Source organism: Antennarius striatus, chromosome 9 (assembly GCF_040054535.1).
Source record: "Antennarius striatus isolate MH-2024 chromosome 9, ASM4005453v1, whole genome shotgun sequence".
NCBI lineage: Eukaryota > Metazoa > Chordata > Actinopteri > Lophiiformes > Antennariidae > Antennarius > Antennarius striatus.
In genome coordinates, this window is record NC_090784.1 from 15,015,908 (window position 1) to 15,036,129 (window position 20,222).

Here is a 20,222-nt window from a genome sequence, read left to right on the forward strand (position 1 = left end):
GATGTTTCATAATTAGATTGAATAAATTATTTAAACTTTTTCTAAATATTATCAGCATTTGAGTAGAGCTAATTATAACGTTTTATATTTTTTTCATTGCAGTTGTAAAAACTATTTTTGACAAAATATGTTGATAGGAGTTTTAAATATTGTATTAAATATTCTTAGTATTTTAATATAATTAAAATTTAGTCTTTGCTGATAACAATTTTAGTACTGTTGTTTTTTTTTTTTGTTTTTTTTTCAGATTTTGTCTTCTGCGATTTTTAGCGATTGACTGGCATTTGTGCATTAGTTCCACTATCAATTCAAAATCAGTTTGCATACCAGTGAAAGGTCTCATTGTGTAGTTTTTATCACATGACCTGCTGGTGGCGCTGGAGGTCTGTGGACCACGGCGGTGTGTGCGGGTGGAGGAAGCCGCCTGTTGGTGGTGTTCTAGGCTTAAGTCTCGGAGGGATGGGGCCGTCTTCCTCGATGACCCTGCACCGTTTGTGAGAGAACCATTCGAGTGGCTGAACGATGCACACAAGAAACACGACTTTTCAAGCGAAAATTCAGTAATGGTGCTGCTAAGTATGGAGTACCACCTCCCTTGTGGAACGAACCGTCTTTACGCTGATGTGTGAAGACAGTGACTTTTTAAAAGCTTAAGATTTGCTTTCTACTTTGTTTTTTTTTTTTAAAGCCGTTTGCGTTGATAGACACATCTGCAATGATGCGGACTGTGGAGTGGGGAAGAACCGCTGCGATAGGAATCTACCTTTTGGGATACCTTGTCTCCGGAGCTGTCACCAAAACATTAGCGGGGGACACTACAGCAGAGGGTAAAAGTTGTTTTCACATGGTTTTATTCACTCGTTTTATCCGAGGTGAATCGGATTAGCTTGGTATTTTGGTGGCTAATGGAGCCGCTAGCCTGGATTGATGCTGATGTGACCAAAACTTCACGCTAGCTAGCTAACATTAGCACGTTAGCTAGTGAAAGAAAGCACAAAAAGTTAGCCGCCGTGTTTTTTTATATTAATTATTTTTTTTAAAAATCTAAACTGAATTTACACACTAGTGTAAAAGCATTACTCAATGGGTTTTGTATGCATATATGTGGACAATAGTTGTGATCAGTGACAGAAAACATGCTCTCATAGGGAGAGAGTCCAGCTGCTGTGATTTGTCATTTTAATCGTCGTTACACTACAGCAAACAGTCTTTCTGTGTTGAAGGGTTGAGAGAAACCACCTGGATCAGAGTCACACTTTAAACTAAACCTGTCTGCTCCAGTACATCTGATCACCTTTCTTCTTTTTCTCTTCCTTTTTTATTATTATCAAGAAGTCAAGTCTGGAAAATGTCAGTAAATAATTGAAATAATGCTAATTTCTGAGAACCCAGACAGACAATTTCACTTTGATTTTTGATTTTTCTAACGGTGTTAAGTAACTTTAGCTGCTACCTTTTTGATATTCATTGAAACCATTTGTTAGCTTAAGTTTACTTTTAGTATGAAAAGTTTTCAATTTAATTTCCATTCACCATTAATCTTACTACTTTTTTTGTAAATGAGAAACATTAGATCTGGCTACATGTCTGGCTAATATAATAAAGGGATTTTAATTCCTTAAGTTTTAAAGCCAGTGCCATTATTCTGAGAGACTAAAGGATAAAGATCAGTCATACCACAAATGCACACAGAACTTAAATGACTTTTCAGTATTCAGGTTACACTTACCCTTCAATTTAACTTTATTCTGGGAATTATATTTTTCTCAGATGCACGCATTTCCGATGCACTGGAGGATTGTATTTTAATTATTTTTTGTGGTAGGCCATTATATAAATTTCCCACAATGTGGGTGGGACTATATTTTGGTTTTCACTTCAGTTTTAGTAAACAGAGAAGTATTCATATAAACATACAATAAATGTTACTGCACGTCTGTCTGACTAAAAATAAAGTCAACATTCAAGATTGGTTTAAACATATTAATCAGGCATTTGCTGCATCAGCAAGTACTGTAATTCCTACACAGTGCAGCTCTTTGAAGACTATCCCAGGCTGTCTTTGCCATTTTAGTTTTTCTTCCTGACTCCTGGGTGTTCATATTTCCTCAGGCTGACCTTCAGTTATCCCCTGTGGGGTGTGTGCAGGTCGATACTGAGGACTTCTCTTGACCCATCCAGCAGGCAGCATGGATGAGTGGAGCCAGACAGACGATCTACTTGCAGATATAGATCTCACTCACATTACTGCTGCCCATAATAGGCATGGCATTGCATCTCCAGCAGACAAACATTCGCTGGCTGCCTGGAAGTAGACCAATCAAATCATTTGTCACCAACTAGCCAAGGTTGATTTTAATCATGAGATGCTAGTGTTAGTGCCAACAGCCTATTCTTAGGAGGAGATGCCAGGTCATACAACAGCATAGTAGTTTGGATGGGGGTCAGGAAACTTCTTCAAGAGCAGAACCAGTCTTCTGTGTAGTGTAGTATAGTGTGTTTACTGGAATGTTTAGCAAAGTAAGGTAGAGAGTCCTTTTGCTTTCCAGCCTGAGAATGGGGACCAGATGATGTAACCTAATTGTTCAGTCCCCCGCTGAGTTAATGTCCTGAGTTAATGGGATTGACAATCCCTGTTCAATCTTTTAATCCAGATGAAGAAAACAGCAGACTGGACAGCTATTGAAAGCCATCGTCTTTACTTACAATAATATAATATTGTGTTTTAGATCAGCTTTATGTGTTGCCTGTGTTTCCACACGTAGAATGTTATGACGTGTTTGCCCATAATTCTGTTTCCCACTTGGATAATTCATTCCGACCTTTAATGAATTCCATGTTTTTTTTCCCCCCAAAACATTTAAAAGGTCTGTTTTTCATCAAAATGAGAAGTGGAGATTTCTTACTTGTCCGAATGGTAAAAACAAATGTCCTCATTCTTTATACTTTTAGTTGCAGCTGTTGAGCAAGTTATTAACTCCAGACACAATCTGTTGGACTGTTGGAAATTAATCTTTGATTTTATGTAAACAACAGCTAAAACTGAATTTATTCAAAAGGTGATGAAAAACTCTTGTGCCTTTGTCTTCTCAGTACAGTAGTTACAGGTTACGTCTTTTTTAAATCAACAGCAACAACTTTCAAATTGATAAAGACAACCTCATTGAAATACAGCATTTGAGGAAAATTTAATTCTCTCTAGTGGTCCACATGGCATCAAGTTTTCATCTGTTGTCTTATTTTCACTTCAGTGACAGATTAAATGAGATATTAATAACATTTTCAATGTTTTGTAATGAATTTGTAACCACTCAAGCTCAAAAGCTGTAGTATTTGTGTAAGCAGTTTGAAGGTGCACATAAAACACTCATTATGTCTAATTGATCAGTGTTACTTTTCACTGACATCAATTTGAACATAAGTAACTTGGGCCAATGGTTTACTCATTCGTGTTGGCATGACTGCAACTGTTGGATGGATGTTGTACGCAAGCAGACTTTCCACGCAGCCTCTTATGCAGAAAGCATCTGTTTCCCCTTGTTCTCTATTTGGAAACACACCAATCCCGTTCACACACACCCAGTGAAGGCCAGTCATACCAGGCATTTCCAGTTTATCACACTTCACTTTTATGATGCACAAATGCATTGCCTCAGTGTCACTTATGCTTAATACATCAAACACAAGTTAATTTGAGCTGGACTGCTCTGATAAAGCAGCACAACTTCATTCTGTTGGACTGGATCTATCTTTAGTTGGGAATTTGAGGGGGTGGTGGGGTGGTGAGGAGACTACCAACCTCCTTGTCAGAAAAATGGCCGAGATTCATGTCCTGTTCTAAAAATTCATGAGAATTATTACATTTTAATAGGGTAGTTGTGAGACAATAATAATTAACCTACTGTCTGTGTCTGCTGAAATACAAACACACACAACCACCCTGCTGCTTTGGCTGCTGTTGCCTGAGATAATGAGTCTGCACCCACAGTGTTGGGCATAAAAAAACTCTTTGATGCTTTTGTCCTCCATATGGTACTCGGTACACCTAGACTGGTAAATTTAGCACAGAGCAGTTGTAAAGGTACTGACTTGGCATCAGAAACCAGCTCTTCTGTCAATCTTCAAGCCGATCCCCTTCACTTCAGCGTGTCACAAGTAGAACAAGACTCCGAGCTTGTTTAGCAATGATACCACAGCAGTAGGGATTTATTGGACGAGAGTTGGAAGAAGACCATTTGCTTTTGTCCATCTAGATTCTCCCTAGAGAGTTCTTTTGCAATGAGTACAGCTGGTACACCTAAAAACTCCTCATTGAGAATGACACTGGAAGTGAGGTCACAGTGTCTCCAAAACACACACACCAACACACCAAATCTTGATGCAAGGATCCGTCTGTTTCCATGTGACAGAGCAAATGTAATAAAAGAGTGGAATGAAGTGAGGGTCACCACATAGCCACAGATAAAGACCTTCACACCAAACCACTTGGGAAGATGATGTTTGGTTTCAAACTGACATTTCCCTGCTCAACAAATCTTAGCTATATTTCTTCCATCCATCTAATGATCACTTGGGGCAGTGGACTCTCTTTTTGGTGATGGCTGAACTCTGGATGAACTGTTAACAAATTGTCCAAGTGGTTGCTTGTTAAACAACCTGAGTCGGTGGGAGAATGAAATGCAACAACCAGGGTGTGTGTTAGCGTGTGTGTTAAGGAGGGGGGAGTTGCAAGACGGACTTGTAACAAAATTTAATTACTATGACTATGGGGGAGGTGGGTGTGTTCAGGTCAGAGGAGAGGAGGGGGGAAAACCTTTCAGCCTAAATAGAAAGGTCACCGTGGGTCAACCCATGGCCAAGGATCAAACAGGGTCACGGTGTGTGTGCAAAAATATGGAGGTTGAATGAGTTTGCAGTGATGTTAAATTAAAAAAGTTTTGTTTTAAGTTTGCTTTTTTTTAAATCAAACTGTTGCACGATGAGATCATCTTTCAGGGCAATATAAGTCTGTGTTAATGATGCATATCCGAGGAAACCATAGGGGACGGTTGCGGTGTGTGCATGTCTCATTGGATTTAAATTTAATTTGAGATGCTTTTGCTTATTCATTGTTACTTGTCATCCATTGCATACTACTTTACATTAATTTCTATTTAAATTCAGAGGTAAATCAATTCTGATATTGATAGACTGTTGCATATTTCAGTAATTATGGGTAGACGTTTAGGAAAAAATTATGTAACTGTATTAAACCTGTTTCATTAACTTGATATTTTTGTTAATTTGCAGTAAAATTAGCAGCACAGAATGTTATTGGTGTGTCTTTATATTTAGGGAGTGATATAATTGATACCTGGGGTGAAGGTCGTCAGCCATGCAGCAGAATATAGTAGAATAAAGTAATTAAAATGAGGCTCATACAAAAACACACATAGTCACACACAAGTAGTTACCTCTTCATTCTAAGGGTTTCTAGGTTTGAAATCAGTCACACTAAAACACTAGACTTTGACAATTTTCCTGAATAACACCATTTTTGGGGGATACATGATAGGCATTTTTCCCAGCCAATACCAGTAACAGATCATTGCTTGTTAATGGTTGATTGTGACAAGATAATGGATAATATCACATTTTCAAAGCTCATAATTTTTATGTTTTTGCACAACTCAAAGTTTAAAAAGGGCAAAATGATGCAATCAAAGACGGTAGCTTGTTGCATTAGAAAGTCCAACCACTTCCCTCCTTCATGTACCGTTCTGGAACATGCATGACTTAGTTCTGTACAAATATTATTTTTCTTAAATGAGATTTTCACAGTCAAGGGCAAAGCTTTGTTATCTCAGTCTAGCTACTTTATTATGACCCTTTCTTCAGTCAGCAGGAAGTCTACATGTTTTTTCTATTCTTCCTTTCCATCAGAGAAGGTGTTTATATGTATTGTGGATTTTCACCTCTGATCCAAGGCTTCTTGGAGAGAAGGAAATAGCCCATTGTTTTAGAGGGGAAACTGTTTACAAGAATCCAGGAAATGTTTCAGATCAGCTTCTGATTGGCTGAGATGTGTAATGCCATCTTTGTGGATTGGAGACAAAGGGACCGGCACTGAAATAAAACCCAGTCAGTCATGACTGTAAACAAAGCACCTCTGTCCTTTACGTCTATTGATCAGACCTTGTCAGAGTGGATTATTTTTTCCTTTTCCTGCAGTGTCCTCACACTAACATTCAGTAAAGTCTGTGCTGTTTGTCCACAGAGGTGACTCTGAAAATTTACCTGAGTGATGCCAGCACTCACCAGCCCCTGGGAGGAGCGACCATCCAGCTTTTCGCCAACCACTCGTCTTTAACCACAGAAATCTCATCAGCTGAAGGCAACGCCTACCTCCACTTCCCCTATCGCCTTGGGACACCGTTGGTCATCGCTGCAACCAAACAGGGCTATGTGCCAAACTCTGTGCCTTGGACCCCCTCCAGATTACCTGGTAGGTGTTTGTGTGTGTGTGTGTGTGTGTGTGTGTGTGTGTGTGTGTGTGTGTGTGTGTGTGTGTGTGTGTGTGTGTGTGTGTGTGTGTGTGTGTGTGTGAGAGTGAGGACACATATAGAATTGTTGACTCTCAGTTTATTGATTTGCAAATCTTCTGTTTATTTAATGTACATGGTAGTGTGTGACTGTGCAAGGTTTGTAAGTTGCTGATGAGTAGAGTGCTCCATTACTTATTTATTACAATAGAAGCCAGCAGGGTGGCTGCTTAAGCTTTCTTTACACACAAAATATCTGTGTGTGTGTTTGTGTGTGTGTGTGTGTGTGTGTGTGTATGTTGGATTTGGGATAGCTATTATGAGCCAATGGAATGGCAGCCAATTGGATTATCACGCTTACCAGCTCTGAACAATGGAGGAGTGAAAGGAAGGAAGGAAGAGGAAAGTAGTTTGCTGGGTCAGACTTGTGTCCTGCACAGTGGACAGGATAAAAGCAGGACTATTAAAAATGTATAAAGATTGTTTAATGACTTATGATGTCTGATAGTGATTAGCAAAGTGGGCAGTTAGGTTGGAGTCTGTTACTCTTCTAATTGTAAATTCATTCAGCCAGTTAATGTAGTGTGTACACTTGTGTGTTTTCTTTTGTGTTCCAGTGTTTTCCTCCATTAGTTTGGACCTCCTTCCAGAAAGAGCTGCCACTCTGATGGTCTATGAAGATGTTGTCGAGATTGTTTCAGGCTTACAAGGTAAATAGCGACGTGTGTTGTTATTTTTTTGTTTGTCTCTGAAGCTATACATGCAGTTCAAATACCCAAATACTTTATTTAAATGATCACAAATTGGTAGCATATTTTAAACCAGTCTGCTTAAAATGTTTTGAAAATTGATTGTTAAAATTATATTTGAAGATTTGTCATCGTACAAACGCAACGGATTTATCAAGAAAAAACTTCAAACATATTTTTTCACTGAGAATTTGTGTTCAGAAACTACCAAAGGTGGTTTTTTTTAGCTACAAGAATATATTCACTTCATGGTAAAATGTGTTTTTTTTAATGCTATGTAGTTACTCATCAGTAACTACATAGCAGTTACTGATGAGTAACTGCTATGTAGTTACTCATAGGTATGATTATTATGACTAGTTATACAGTTAAATAGGTTAACGAGAAAATTAAACATGGATAAATTCACATTCTTATTTAAAACTGATATTCAAATGGTTTTCTGTCAAATGGAATCTGACTGTAGCGATGATGAAACATCAAGTGTCCTCCGTCTGTTAGTCAGGCTCTTTGTGAAACGTGTGTAACGGTAATCATATTGAGTAAGGCTTTCTCAGTCAGGCACAGTCAATACAACCTCTTTGTCTGTTGGGTCTTTTGTATGTCTGTGAATGACAAGGGAGTAATTTGAAGTATCAGCTCTGCTGTCTGGCTAAAAAAACCAACTTCACAGACACAGCACACATAAAAATCCAGACACCATTGTCATGTAAACCTGACAAATACACACTACCTGTAGCACGTGTCCGAGTGGGGCATCGTTTCTGGCTGCTGTCCTACACATTCTCTTTGTCACCATGTTGTCAACTTATGCACCCAGGGGTGTGATAGACCTTGGCATGTGTTATGAGGACAGAGGAATAAAAGACCAGGATGGGGATGATTCAGTATGAGCTGGAAAGTGGAGTTGTGGGTGGAGCAGTCGGAGAGAATAAAGGAGAAAGGGGGATGGGCAGAGCAATGTCCAACAGAAGGAGGAACAGATGAGGTGAGGGAAAAGTGGAGGGAAAAGGCAGGAAGAGTTGAGGAAGGGAACACCAAACAAAGGGAAATAGGACCTTTTCATTTGACCAAAACCGCCACAGAAGGAAAATAACACTCAGACCATAATCTTAAAACCAAGCCTTAGACAGAAACATGAAAGTTAAAGATGCACATTCTGCGGGGAAATTCATGTTGAGTTCAACTAGAAACACAAACACAGTGAACACCCGTTTACAGCTGGATGTATGTCTCACTGCTCAGGAATGTGCTCGCTCTGTTGGACTACAATGACATCACCTTGCTGAGTCCAGCTACATGCAGTTTCTGCTGTTTTATTGGATTTGGTCTGTAATTTTCTAATAGCAGTCGGAGACTGGAGGGAATGATGTGCAGAAATAAAAAGGAAACCGTTATTTGTACAGAACATTATCAGAAAGAAGCATCGCTTTTATTGGGAGAAAAAGTAGTGCAAGACATTCCTATCATTGTCGATCAGACATTACTGCCAGTCAGCTTATTTTGATAGTTGAATTTAAATAATAAAACATAAGGCGTATCTGAAGAGTCAGAGTTTCCTGAATGGGCGAGACTGTCCGTATGCATCCTTTTCATCCTCATCTCTCACTCTCCTGCTGCTTAGAGCAACTTTAAAGCCGATTTATTCTCAGCCTTGAAGACATTTTGATATGGATGGAGCCTTTTATCTGTACACTTTCTATGAATCAAACAGAGCAATACCACCTCAAATAGCTCTGGCAGTGTAGGTGCAATTTCATGCGAGGCGCGGCAAATGTTCACAGACACAAGAGAAAAAAACTTCATTGTAATGCTTGGATGGACGTAATGGGGTCCTTATAATCGATTGGTCACCCTCCCTCTTTACATTGCTTGTAACTTCTCTCGGTACTGGACTTGGACTTTTTTCCGAGTTCATCTCGATAGTGGCTTCTCCTCCATCTCCTCCTGAGACCAACTTACTCTTCCATGTGCTGTCTTCTAGATCTTGGAATTTGTTTCTGTCACTGAACTGGATCTTTGGCACCCGTTGAGGTGTTATGGTTAGGGCTTCTGTGGTATCCTTGTCCACATATTGTTCTCCTGACCACTCATTTTCTTGTATAGAGAAAAGACCCATGGACATTATTGTGCTTGTTGACATTCTTGTGCACTTTCACTGTGAGGCAATCTTTTGGAATTCTTCATTTTGGCTTCCTACCTTCTTCTCTTGTGGGTGTGTTTGTACAGCTTGTCCTGACCGGGATATAAGAGATGCTGTCCTGTTTTTCAGAAGGCAACAACATTACTGCTGTGCTATTGTCCAACACACTGTACAGAGGTGATCAGTATTGCTAATCATGTAGAAACAATCTGGTCTTATTGGGACAGTCTTTTTGTAAGGAATTGCAGTCGTGCAGCCTAGAATTAACAAATTCCTCGACTGATTTTTCTGTATCTTTTGTAACATATTATTCCAATTTCATTAAAATATGAAGGTGAAAGAAGGCAGTCCTAGAAAGGTCTTATATTTTAGTATTAAAATACTTCTCCTAATATGAGTTAACTTCCAGATTCCTTATGGAGGCCAAGGTAATGCATCCAGATTACCCAGAATCCGAAGTAGTTATAATAAAAACTAGTCTGTTGAGGGTTGTTTTTTTGAAGCATTTTTGGTTAATGATTAATACAATAGGGACTATATCATGATTGATGTCTTCAATGTATGTCTTCAATCATGGTGTGTGATTTGAGATAGTGTCTGTCTTCAATACACAGTTTGAAATAAGTTGAATACTGAAACTTAAACAAGACCAAATATGCATTAAATCTGTTCTGCCTGTCTTTTGTAGCTCAAGGTTTCAGGCGACAGCCCAGCGTTCATTTCCAGCGCAGAGCTCTGAGTCTTCCTTCTGACACATTCTACGCCAACCTGACGGCTTTTCTCACCGTGACCAGCAGCAGCTCGCACATCCAGAACTTTCCCCACCTGCAGCTCCAGAGCGGCAACAGCACAGGTCAGACTCTGAATAGGCATACGGTACCAGCCAAGAGGCTACACTGGAGGAACAGGGGTAGTAAGATAGAAAGGGGGACTTATTTTAGACGAGAAAGGTGTTGAGGTGGTGGGGGGAAACACAGTAGTACATTCGAGAGATTCCACATTGGAAGGCACCTGAATATCTGACTTTTTGAAACACAATAAAGCCAGTGTGTTTCTATGTTCCACTTCTTTATGTGTTTGTGTGTCTATTCTTCAGATTTATCAAAACTCAAATCTTCCCCCTCCCTGTGGCAAATACCTTCTTCCTCCATGTGACACTTTCCACCCTCAGTGTCTTAGTGTTATCACTCTTCATCCTGTTTCCCTCTTTCCTGTCTTTCCTTTGTTTTCTTTCCTGTCTGTTTCCCCTCACACGTCCACCGGTTGCCAGCTCCTTTTTCTGCCCGCAATCCCGTGAACTTCATTCCCACTCCTTTTCCTTTTTGCTATGTCTATCTCTCTTACACTCTTTCTGCCTGTCTCACAGGGACAGAGAAGAGCTCGGAGTTGACTCCCGTAGCAGCTGTTTCTGTTCACTTATTGGCCAGTGATGGAGTGGAGCTGCAGGTGAATGAGCCAATCACAGTCTCCATTCCCCTGCCTGCTGATAGTGGCCTGAAAGAGAATGATCACATCCCTGCTTGGAGATTTGACCCACGCTTGGGTATGTACTAACAAACACAAATGCTTTATGGACTTTCTAAGCTTACACAGGTTACTAATTCATACAGTATGTAAGATCTCTTAAGATAAACCCAGGCCTTTCTTGCTCATAATATATTTACTTTTATGTAAATGAGACCAAATTACGAAGTAGTTTATATAAATCATATACATATTCACTCAGTTACCCCTTTTTGCTGAATGAATTTTTTCATGAAGTCACATCACTTTTCAAATTGATACACAAATTGAGTGTCATCAGATGATTGGACTGTAAATGCGTAATCTAGATAGATATACTTTATTTATCCCAAACTGGGAAATTTGAAAGAGAGCTAAGAGGGCTCATCTGAATCCTGTCCTAAACAATAGCAGTGTTCCTGTGGCAGAGACCCTTGAAGCCTGTCTGGTCCCACTGATTTATTTCAGCAGTCTTAGGTCTGTGTTGTCAGTGATTCCACATGGTGACACACCCAGTATTGCTTAGACAGACTGACCTGAAAGATGGTGATTAGATCATCAGTTGAGTCAGATGTGTCTGCACTAGAAAACATTGTTGTCCACATTCATTAGTCTCGCAGTTCCTCATCTCACTTCTCTCTATATTGCCTTTGCGACAGTGTATGAGAAATGGAAATAAAAGTTATACTAGTGAAATAAAGTGTACACTGAGATATTTAAAGTAGGATTGAAGCATGTGTTGAGTTATGGTTTCAGTGTAAAACTGAATAAGCTGAAGCAACTGACCATTTAGTTCTGTGCTTGATTTCCATCAACTTCCAAGAGCAATACCTGACAGTTTTTAGCTCATCTACTTTGTTCACCAACTCCTCGCTGTGTCTGTCTTAACATTTATTTACCAGAAGGTCTCTCTATTACATAAGATATTTTTCTAAACCTGTTCTCTTGATCTAGAAGAGAACAGGCTACCAATTGGACAAAGCCCTCCTCAGCAGTCTTTGTGTCGGCTGACTATAATTGTCAGAATATATGAACAGTGAAAACATTTTCTTCACTAAATTAGTTTTGATTCCTACTGCATGTAAGATGATTCTAGCATTTCTCTAAATTCAGTTCTAGAATAATTCAACCGATGAATCAGAATCTTATGATGATTTTAAGGAGCTTAGGACTTAATTTCATTTGCTCAGTGTGTGAAGATCCAGCGCATGCTCTCTTGCTTTCCCTCTTTTTCTCTCTCTCTCTCTCTCTCTCTCTCTCTCTCTCTCTCTCTCTCTCTCTCTCTCTCTCTCTCTCTCTCTCTCTCTCTCTCTCTCTCTCTCTCTCTCTCTCTCTCTCTCTCTCTCTCTCTCTCTCTCTCTCTCTCTCTCTCTCTCTCTCTCTCTCTCTCTCTCTCTCTCTCTCTCTCTCTCTCTCTCTCTCTCTCTCTCACACACACACGAATACACTCATACACACACACACACACACATTTGTAGCCTACGCACAACCTGTAGCAATGATTATTTCCACAACAGAAGTCATCCCCAGACCCCTCTCTCTCTCTCTCTCTGGGCTCCATCCCATGTTCCCTAGCAACCGACCAAATAAATAACACCACAGACAGGCCCAGCTCCTGATAGTTTCTTCACAAATGTCTGTAAATGTGAAATGGTTGTGTGTCTGTGTGTGTGTTTTGTATGTTTAAAACTGAGAATAAAAAATGACCAGATATTTTTTTAGAGGAACACTAAAGCTGCTAAAAGCTTCTCATGTAGAAGGTAGTTATGTTTACCACACACACACACACACACACACACACACACACACACACACACACACACACACACGTTCACAAAAACCTGTCTGACTTGTATAACTGACATCCTCTTGAAGATCTTTTCCTGTGAATGGAGCATGTGACAGATATATGGTGTATACCTTTGGAACCAAAATTATTCAACCCCCATTTTATATGAAGTTTACTGGCAAACATACTAATCTCAGACTGTTTACGACTTCCCTGTGAAACAACAACACCTATGAAAATGAATGAACTAACACATATTTTTACATATCCTATACAAAATGCTACTATTACAGACCATTGATATGTCCAACACCTGAATAACACCCCTTAAAAGAGCACAGAAATGTATTTAGCGCCATCTGTTAACGCTTGAATTTACACAGATTCTCAATACCTGAACAGAGAGGTGTCCGCAACTGCTGATTCGAAAGTGAAAAAAAGTCTGCTCTGGTTACCCTCACAAAAGTTTTGGTGTTCTATGATGTTAACAAGCAAAATTATAACCTTTCAGGGCCTGTGGCTCAGCAGTACTTCTAGGGAAGTAGAATTGAACATATGGTGAAAAGAAGTGGACGTGTTTCATTGAAACTCTGGTGCTCTTCTGTTTCCTGTGGCACTTGAACCTGCAGCATGTAGAGGGTAAGATGTATTCCATCAAATATGAGGAAATCCAAGATGAAAATATCTCACTGTCTGTGAGGTAATTGGAGGTTGGGCATCATTAGACATTCCAAAACATTTACCAAGGCTTAATTTTAAAGAATTTCTACGATTTCCAGGAGTGGTTGGCACAGTCTTCTGAATTAAATCCCGTTTAAAATCATGGGCGTGGTTTGAAAGTGATTGTTGCAGCATGTAAACCTTGGTATATTCAGTAACTGAAGGCCTTTTCCCATGACGTATAGGTTAGGTTCCTCAGAAATGCTACCTGAAGTTGGCATCTGTCTTCATATCACATTTACCACAGGTCATGAAAGAAATAAGTTCTCTACAAAGTACTAATAACACTTAATGGGTAATAATGGGTAGAATCATTTCGTCAGTGAAGGTATGCATTCCTATATTTGACAGAACAAGTTTTAATATCTATTGAATTGCACTGTAGCAGCTGTTTTGTTTGACTTGGTTATTGTAAAATACAATGTTTGAATAAAACCAAAGAAAAATGGAGATTACTGGTAAATAATTTTTCTTACATCTGTGCAAATAGATAAAGTCCAGCTGTTGTGTGATGATCGTCTAAAGAATGATATCAACCTCAGTTGATCCTGCTGCTGTTTGTGAACCTTAAAATGTGATGTGAAAAAACCCCCACATCAGCTGTGTTGACTCTACATGGATGGGGGAGAAATAGGAGCAACATACAGGTTGCATTGATGTTTACCAGGATTTGCATTGAGTCAAAGCAGTTGCTTGACTCTCTGTGGTGTATTGTATGAACCCATGGGAACAGGGTCATTAAATGTCAGGATAAAACGGGTCAGTCACACACAGCGAGGACTCTCTGTAGGAAACAGAACCATGGTGAGGACTGTAGTCACAAAGAAGGATCATAAAGCCTCTCTCTTCTCTACCTGCTTCTTGTGCCTTTACCCTTATTGCTATGATTTCCAATCACCTTATTTGTCTTCTTGTTTTCCTCCATTTGTGTTCCTTCCAAACTCCAATTTGTTGTCTGATTCTGATCAGATGGATACAAATTCCTTATTATATCGTGAATAAATGTAAGTAAATATCGACACAGTAGTTTACACCATGCTAGCCCAGAGAGCCTAAAGGCAGTGTTTTCCTCTTGAAGCAGATTTGCTGTGAGTCAGTAAGTCCGAGCCTTTTGTCTTTGTTGTGGTTTTTGGGTACTGGCACTATTTGAGCTGCCATTGTGCTCCTGTTCAGGAGCTGCCCGGGACACTAGAGTGAGTATGCTGACCCCTTTTGGGTAAATTGAGTACTGCAGAAGCACTCGCATACCACCAGAGAGAAAAATATCAGTGTTGCCAGGTATTATTCATGTCCAAAAGTCTTAAAAAAAATTTGATTCAACTTCTGCAAATTCTTTTAAACAGCACAGAGAATATAAAGGCTCCATTCCACTCCAAATTAATAAGATTTAAATGAATAATCCATAATTATTTCATTGTTTTGGTCTTTAGGAGGGTGGCACTTTGGCGCAGTGGGTAGTACTGTCGCCTCACAGCAAAAAGGTTCCGAGTTTGATTACTTTCTGCGTGGAGCTTTTATGTTCTCCCGTGTCGCCAAATTCCTCTCAGTGGAGGCGAACGTGATGGCATGAATGGTTACTGCTAGTAGTGGGCAGGTGACATCTTACATGTTTGAATTCCTCCACAGAATGACTGTTTTGTGTTGTAAAGAACTTTGAGTGGTCTGTTACCTGGAAAAGTGCAATAAAATTATAATCTATTCAGCATTTACATCTTTTCATGACTATGGCACATTGCTTTCGCCATCACGGGTCAATGAGAGTGAAGTAGGAGTTTGCTGCTGGCTGTATTAGTCATTTTGTGTGTGTGTGTGTGTGCGCGCGTGCGTGTGTGTGTGTGTGTGTGAACGCCGGGGACTGCATGCAGGTGCCTGGATAAAAAGCAGTTGGGGTCACGTCCAGAAGGAGGACGGTCAGCTCACTCTGATCTACATCGCACCTCAGCTAGGATATTGGGTGGCTGCTATGTCTCCACAACAGTCAGGTGGGAAACTACTTTCACACACATTATATTTAGTGCAAAGACCTTGGTAAGTCAAACTGTACTCTCATTCTGTGATACTTTATGGATGGTAAGTGAAACCTGTTTCATTAAAAAATCCATTTGCTTGTCACCTCATTCTTTACCGTACTTCTTGTTTGACAGATCCCCTCTTTGCAAAAGACATGAACACGTACCACACCATGTTTCTTTTGGCTATAATGGGAGGCATGGCCCTCATCCTGCTCTGCCTTCTCTGTCTCCTGTTGTACTACTGCAGGTGTGTGAAACTGCATCATACACCATGTCAGAAGAAGCTGTCAAAAGTGTCTTCAAAATGGAGAAACTAATATAAGGGAAACTAAACTTTTATAGAGTATAATCTATTGCACTCATGAAATTCTGTTTTCATGTTTTTTTATTGCAGTATTGTGGATGGAATAAGAAACTCAAGTAAAAAAAACAAGAGCCCTCCCAATATAATATCTGTCATGTTTTTTTGTTGTTGTTTTTTTGTTCAGACGGTGTTGTTTGAAACCTCGACTGTCCCACCACAAGCTCACAATGTCCTCTGGTCTGGACAGTACTAAGAAGGATCAAGGCACTTCCATGTCCCGCTTGAACCTTATCAGCAATGAGGTTTGTCTCATTCTGACTCACAAAGAACAGCTCAGTCATTATGGTTACATTGCATTGCATTAACAAAGTAAAAACAAGTACAGAATTGATATGGACTTAAACTTGTCATGGAGGTGCAGTTGTATAGATAAACACTTCTAACAGACCTGCAGTGGGCAGAAAAGGGATAAAATTGTCATAAAAAATATCTGTCATAAGATATTTTGATAAATGTGCTATTTAGACAATTCTTACATTTGAATATTTTGATATCTGTAGGTGCAACTGGAACTTGTTTCCACAGCAACTGAGCCTGACATGACCACACCGATGCTGAGGCCTTTCTCATACGAGCACCAAGACATTCAGCGTCAGCACGACATAATCCATCACAGCAAAAACAGCCGCTCCTCTCTGGGCAACAGCCACCACGGCTCATCTCTTGGTAATCTGACGCCTCGCAGCAGAGACTACATCCAGTCTGTGGAGACATTCCAGTTAAAGGCTGCCGTTCCGTGTGGGGCGGATCGAGGTTACCGTCAATCGTACAACTCTGTCTGCTCGTCCAGCAACCTCATTTCAGATGCACCCTCTTCAGTCCCTGTTAACCAGCTGAGCAGTATTGGGAATGTCGCTTGCATCTCACCTTCCTCTCCTCCTCACTCCCCCAGTAGAGGGGAGGGGTGTGATTGCAGAGCTCCTGATTATCTTCTTTCCCGCTCAGTGGACCACCTGGAGCGCCCTAGTCACCAGTCGCTCTCCCGGCCGGGTCAGCTGCTCTGCTGTGGATCGGTGGATCTGCTGAGTGGAGGCGAGGGCTACCCGAGGGTGCGTCCCACACTGGTGATCCCAGCACACTACATGCGTCTGCCTGGGGAGCACCCTTTGTCTGGTCAGGCTCTCCTGTTGCAGACTGACCAGCAGAGTGACTTGGAGACCATTCAGGCTGAACTCAACGCTTCACATTCCCAGCAACCCCTGGGACAAATCCTCACTAGCTGCACTCCTGCTCCTACCAAAGAAGGTGACAGAGATCAACTTGGTCTGTCAGAGTCTCTGTCCATCCCAGCGGCGCTCGGGGAAACGGCTCTAATGGAAATAAACAGTGAGGACACCTTGTTGGCTGAAAAGACTTTAATGGAGCTACGAGGGGGGAAGCCTCTGCCTCACCCACGGGCCTGGTTTGTCTCGCTTGATGGACGTTCCAACGCTCACATTCGCCACTCCTACATCGACCTCCAGCGGGCAGGATGCCACAACAGCTCAACAGGGGGAGGAAATCAGCAAAGTAACGGCAGCAGTGGGAGGCGGAGCAATGGCAACGATGCGAGTCTGGACTCCGGCGTGGACCTAAATGAGCCGGGAACGAGCCGTAGGGGGAAAGACGCAGAGCAAGAGGAAAGGGAGATCGAGACAAACGGGTCAAAGGGATCGACGCCAGCCACGACCTTCACCCAGCTGGTGTATGTGGATGATCTGGATGGGGGGGGCAGCTTGGATGAGAGTCCCAAGGGCAGTCCACAGGACGGTGATATGGGACTCATTCTGTCAGATAAAGCAGAGGGTCAGACAGGGGATGAGGAGAAGGGGGATGTGGAAGGAAATAAAGTTGACGGGGTACAAATTCAACAAGAGCCACTCTCATTTTCATCTTCATCCCCCACTTCTCCTCCTCCACTACCGACACCGGAGGGAGAGACTTTGAGAACTGATCACGCACTACTGTCAGTCTCTCCTGATGGTATTGCACCACATGAGGATGGCGAGGAGGACAAAAAGAGTCCTTGGCAGAGACGAGAGGAGCGGCCTCTGTTGGCCTTTAACCTTAAATGATCCACACACGACCATGTGAAGGAGAGATTCTCATTTTCCTAATCAGCAACACTCTTGAAACACTTTCATGTCACTGTAATTGGTCCTTCTTTACAAACTATAATCAATTTAAATTCTGAAAGGACAACAATACTCAGTTACTCACACAGATGTCATTATTTCAAATATACACAGAAAAGAAGGCTCACGCACAGAGATACCCTTTATATCTAGTTGTCTGTTCATCCATAGATACCCTGCTAATGGAAACCACTGACAGTTTATTCTCCACAATTAACGGTGCCATTTTGCCATAAATATAATGACATCTTTATAAAATTTCTGCCTTCCAGTGCTATAGAGCCTGACAATATGCAGTGAAGAACAAGGAGGGTGTGCAGAAAGACTAAATTGATAGAGCTATTAGCTTCTGGTGTATTGTATTTTCTGTCCATCTCCTATGTTGAAATTACATAAGGACCTTTCCTCGCTGCTGGTTAGACAGGTAGAACAATTACAATGACCAAAAATGTTCAGGTGTATGCAGGTATGACCATGTCAGTTGTTGACTTTGGAGAAATAGAGCATGAAGTAAACAATAGGAGCATTCCTAATGAATTACAGCACTGGAAGAATAATTCAGCGCCGGGATTTTTTCCCATCCCAAACATGAAGGGATGTATGTATGCCTTCAAGCTTCCAGGTTTTCTTCATGAAATGACCACTGTTATCTTCCACTTTGCTGTCCTCACACCACTCGCCATAAACACACCACTGTATGTACACCTTGCCTGTGAAAGACAAATACTTTATGCACAACAAATATATGCCTTTTCTTATAATTAGCCTTGTAAGCATTGAGGAAGTGTAGTAGAAACAGGAGATGATTGATTCTCACAAATGAACTCCAGGAACTTTCTTTCTCTTGCCATATTGGCCTCAGTCCACTGACTTTACAGGAATGGCAAACTCGAGGAATACATTGCACTTCTTTCAAGTGAGATCAGAACCCATGGAAACCAACATTTGTGATTCTTCTCAAATTGCAGTCTACCTGAAATTCAGTCTTTGTGTGGTCATGCACTAAAAGCTAAACATCAAAAAATTGATTCTTATATGTTGTGAGAATGTAATGTGGCCCATCATAAAGTCGTATTGATAATCACATGTTCCTCACAAAGGATCAAGCTTTAGAACTGAAGAAATTAAACCACTATTCACAAGGAAACATGATCAGATAATGTGACACCTATATGCTGGTGGGCAAGGATACCAAACCACTACAAAACTAATTTCAACAAAAAACAAGTGAGATTTACTGATATGTAATAATTGAACCACTATTGTACATTTTTTGCTCTGAAGGCTATGCATCTCTTTTGTATGACTGCTTGAAATGCCTTTCTTGTAATTTTAATCGCTGATTTTGATTGCCAGCAAGTATTTTACTCAAACAGGCTGTTTTTATTCTTTAGTTGAGGGCTTTTATTTTTCACCCATTTTATTATCGGTTGTACAAAAACACACACGCTGCACAAGTTTCACTCAGAACTAACATTGCATGTGTGTTGTGTGTCGCTTTGATTGTTTTCCTGATGTTCCAAGTGCCTTTGAATAACCTGACTCTACAACAGATTTGTGGGACAAATCAACTTATTTATTTCTCACCTTTTTTTGCCTTCAGCTTTTCTCCTCTACCTCAGCTCTCAATTTCTGTCCCACCTGCGAAAGCATGCAGTAAACTTTCCTCAGCTTCAACGTGATAAAAACCACATTACAAGCATATCAGCAAATTTCTACCAGCTGCTGCAATCCTAAAATCCTCAAATCAGTAAGATGCCAATCTCTCTTTGAGTTAGCAATTAGGGATTTACTGACATTTTAGCACATAACACATAAAACCATTGCATGTGAAGCTAAACTACAGGTATTTTCAAAGCATTTTCTCATTTCTGTGTTTTAGGGGATGACTGTCTCAAATGTGTTTTGTTCACCTGGACACTTGTAGTTTTTTCCTGCAATGCTGCCAGCAGTGAGTTTGTCTTATCGTACCATTGTGAGAATGATGAAAAATAATAAACATGCATTCATTTGAAGTTTGTATAGTCATAGCAATGATATTACTATGTACATACGGTATTTCTTTATTTTCCTCTGACTGGTGAAAGTGATGTGAGTCGGTGCTGTGAATGGCCTGTTCTTCTTGTTTTTTCGTGTTCCACAGCAGCCTCCAGTTCAGGGGTGGAGTTGCAATTAAGCATCTTTAATGCATAACTTGGTTGCTTTTGTTACATTTATAGCCTATTATTCTGAATAAACAGTCAAACTGGAATGATGTGTCCTTGTATGATGGTATAAATACAAAAGAATCTCTTATTCATCCACTGA

The 20,222-nt window shown here is 40.5% G+C and overlaps 1 protein-coding gene across 2 annotated transcripts; it reads left to right on the top strand.

The window, feature by feature from the left end:
* The first annotated feature begins 296 nt into the window (after positions 1 to 296).
* On the top strand, positions 297 to 20,166 carry fam171a1 (family with sequence similarity 171 member A1). Of its 2 annotated transcripts, XM_068323184.1 has the most exons (9): positions 300 to 827; positions 6,257 to 6,484; positions 7,139 to 7,231; positions 10,102 to 10,266; positions 10,780 to 10,956; positions 15,291 to 15,407; positions 15,570 to 15,684; positions 15,926 to 16,043; positions 16,302 to 20,166. In XM_068323184.1, the coding sequence occupies exons 1-9, from the start codon at positions 716 to 718 to the stop codon at positions 17,853 to 17,855; spliced, it is 2,679 nt and encodes an 892-aa protein (XP_068179285.1). In that variant the 5' UTR covers positions 300 to 715; the 3' UTR covers positions 17,856 to 20,166. The 2 variants fall into 2 exon arrangements, with proteins under 2 accessions (XP_068179286.1, XP_068179285.1); XM_068323185.1 differs by lacking the exon at positions 10,780 to 10,956 and having other exon boundaries at positions 297 to 827.
* The last annotated feature ends 56 nt before the right edge of the window (positions 20,167 to 20,222 follow it).

Excerpts from the sequence above, each read along its gene's own strand:
- fam171a1 (XM_068323184.1), top strand. The coding sequence starts at position 716 with ATGATGCGGACTGTGGAGTGGGGAAGAACCGCTGCGATAGGAATCTAC. Across the intron at positions 6,485-7,138 it reads GACCCCCTCCAGATTACCTG|TGTTTTCCTCCATTAGTTTG; the intron begins GTAGGTGTTTGT and ends TTTGTGTTCCAG. Across the intron at positions 16,044-16,301 it reads TGAACCTTATCAGCAATGAG|GTGCAACTGGAACTTGTTTC; the intron begins GTTTGTCTCATT and ends TGATATCTGTAG.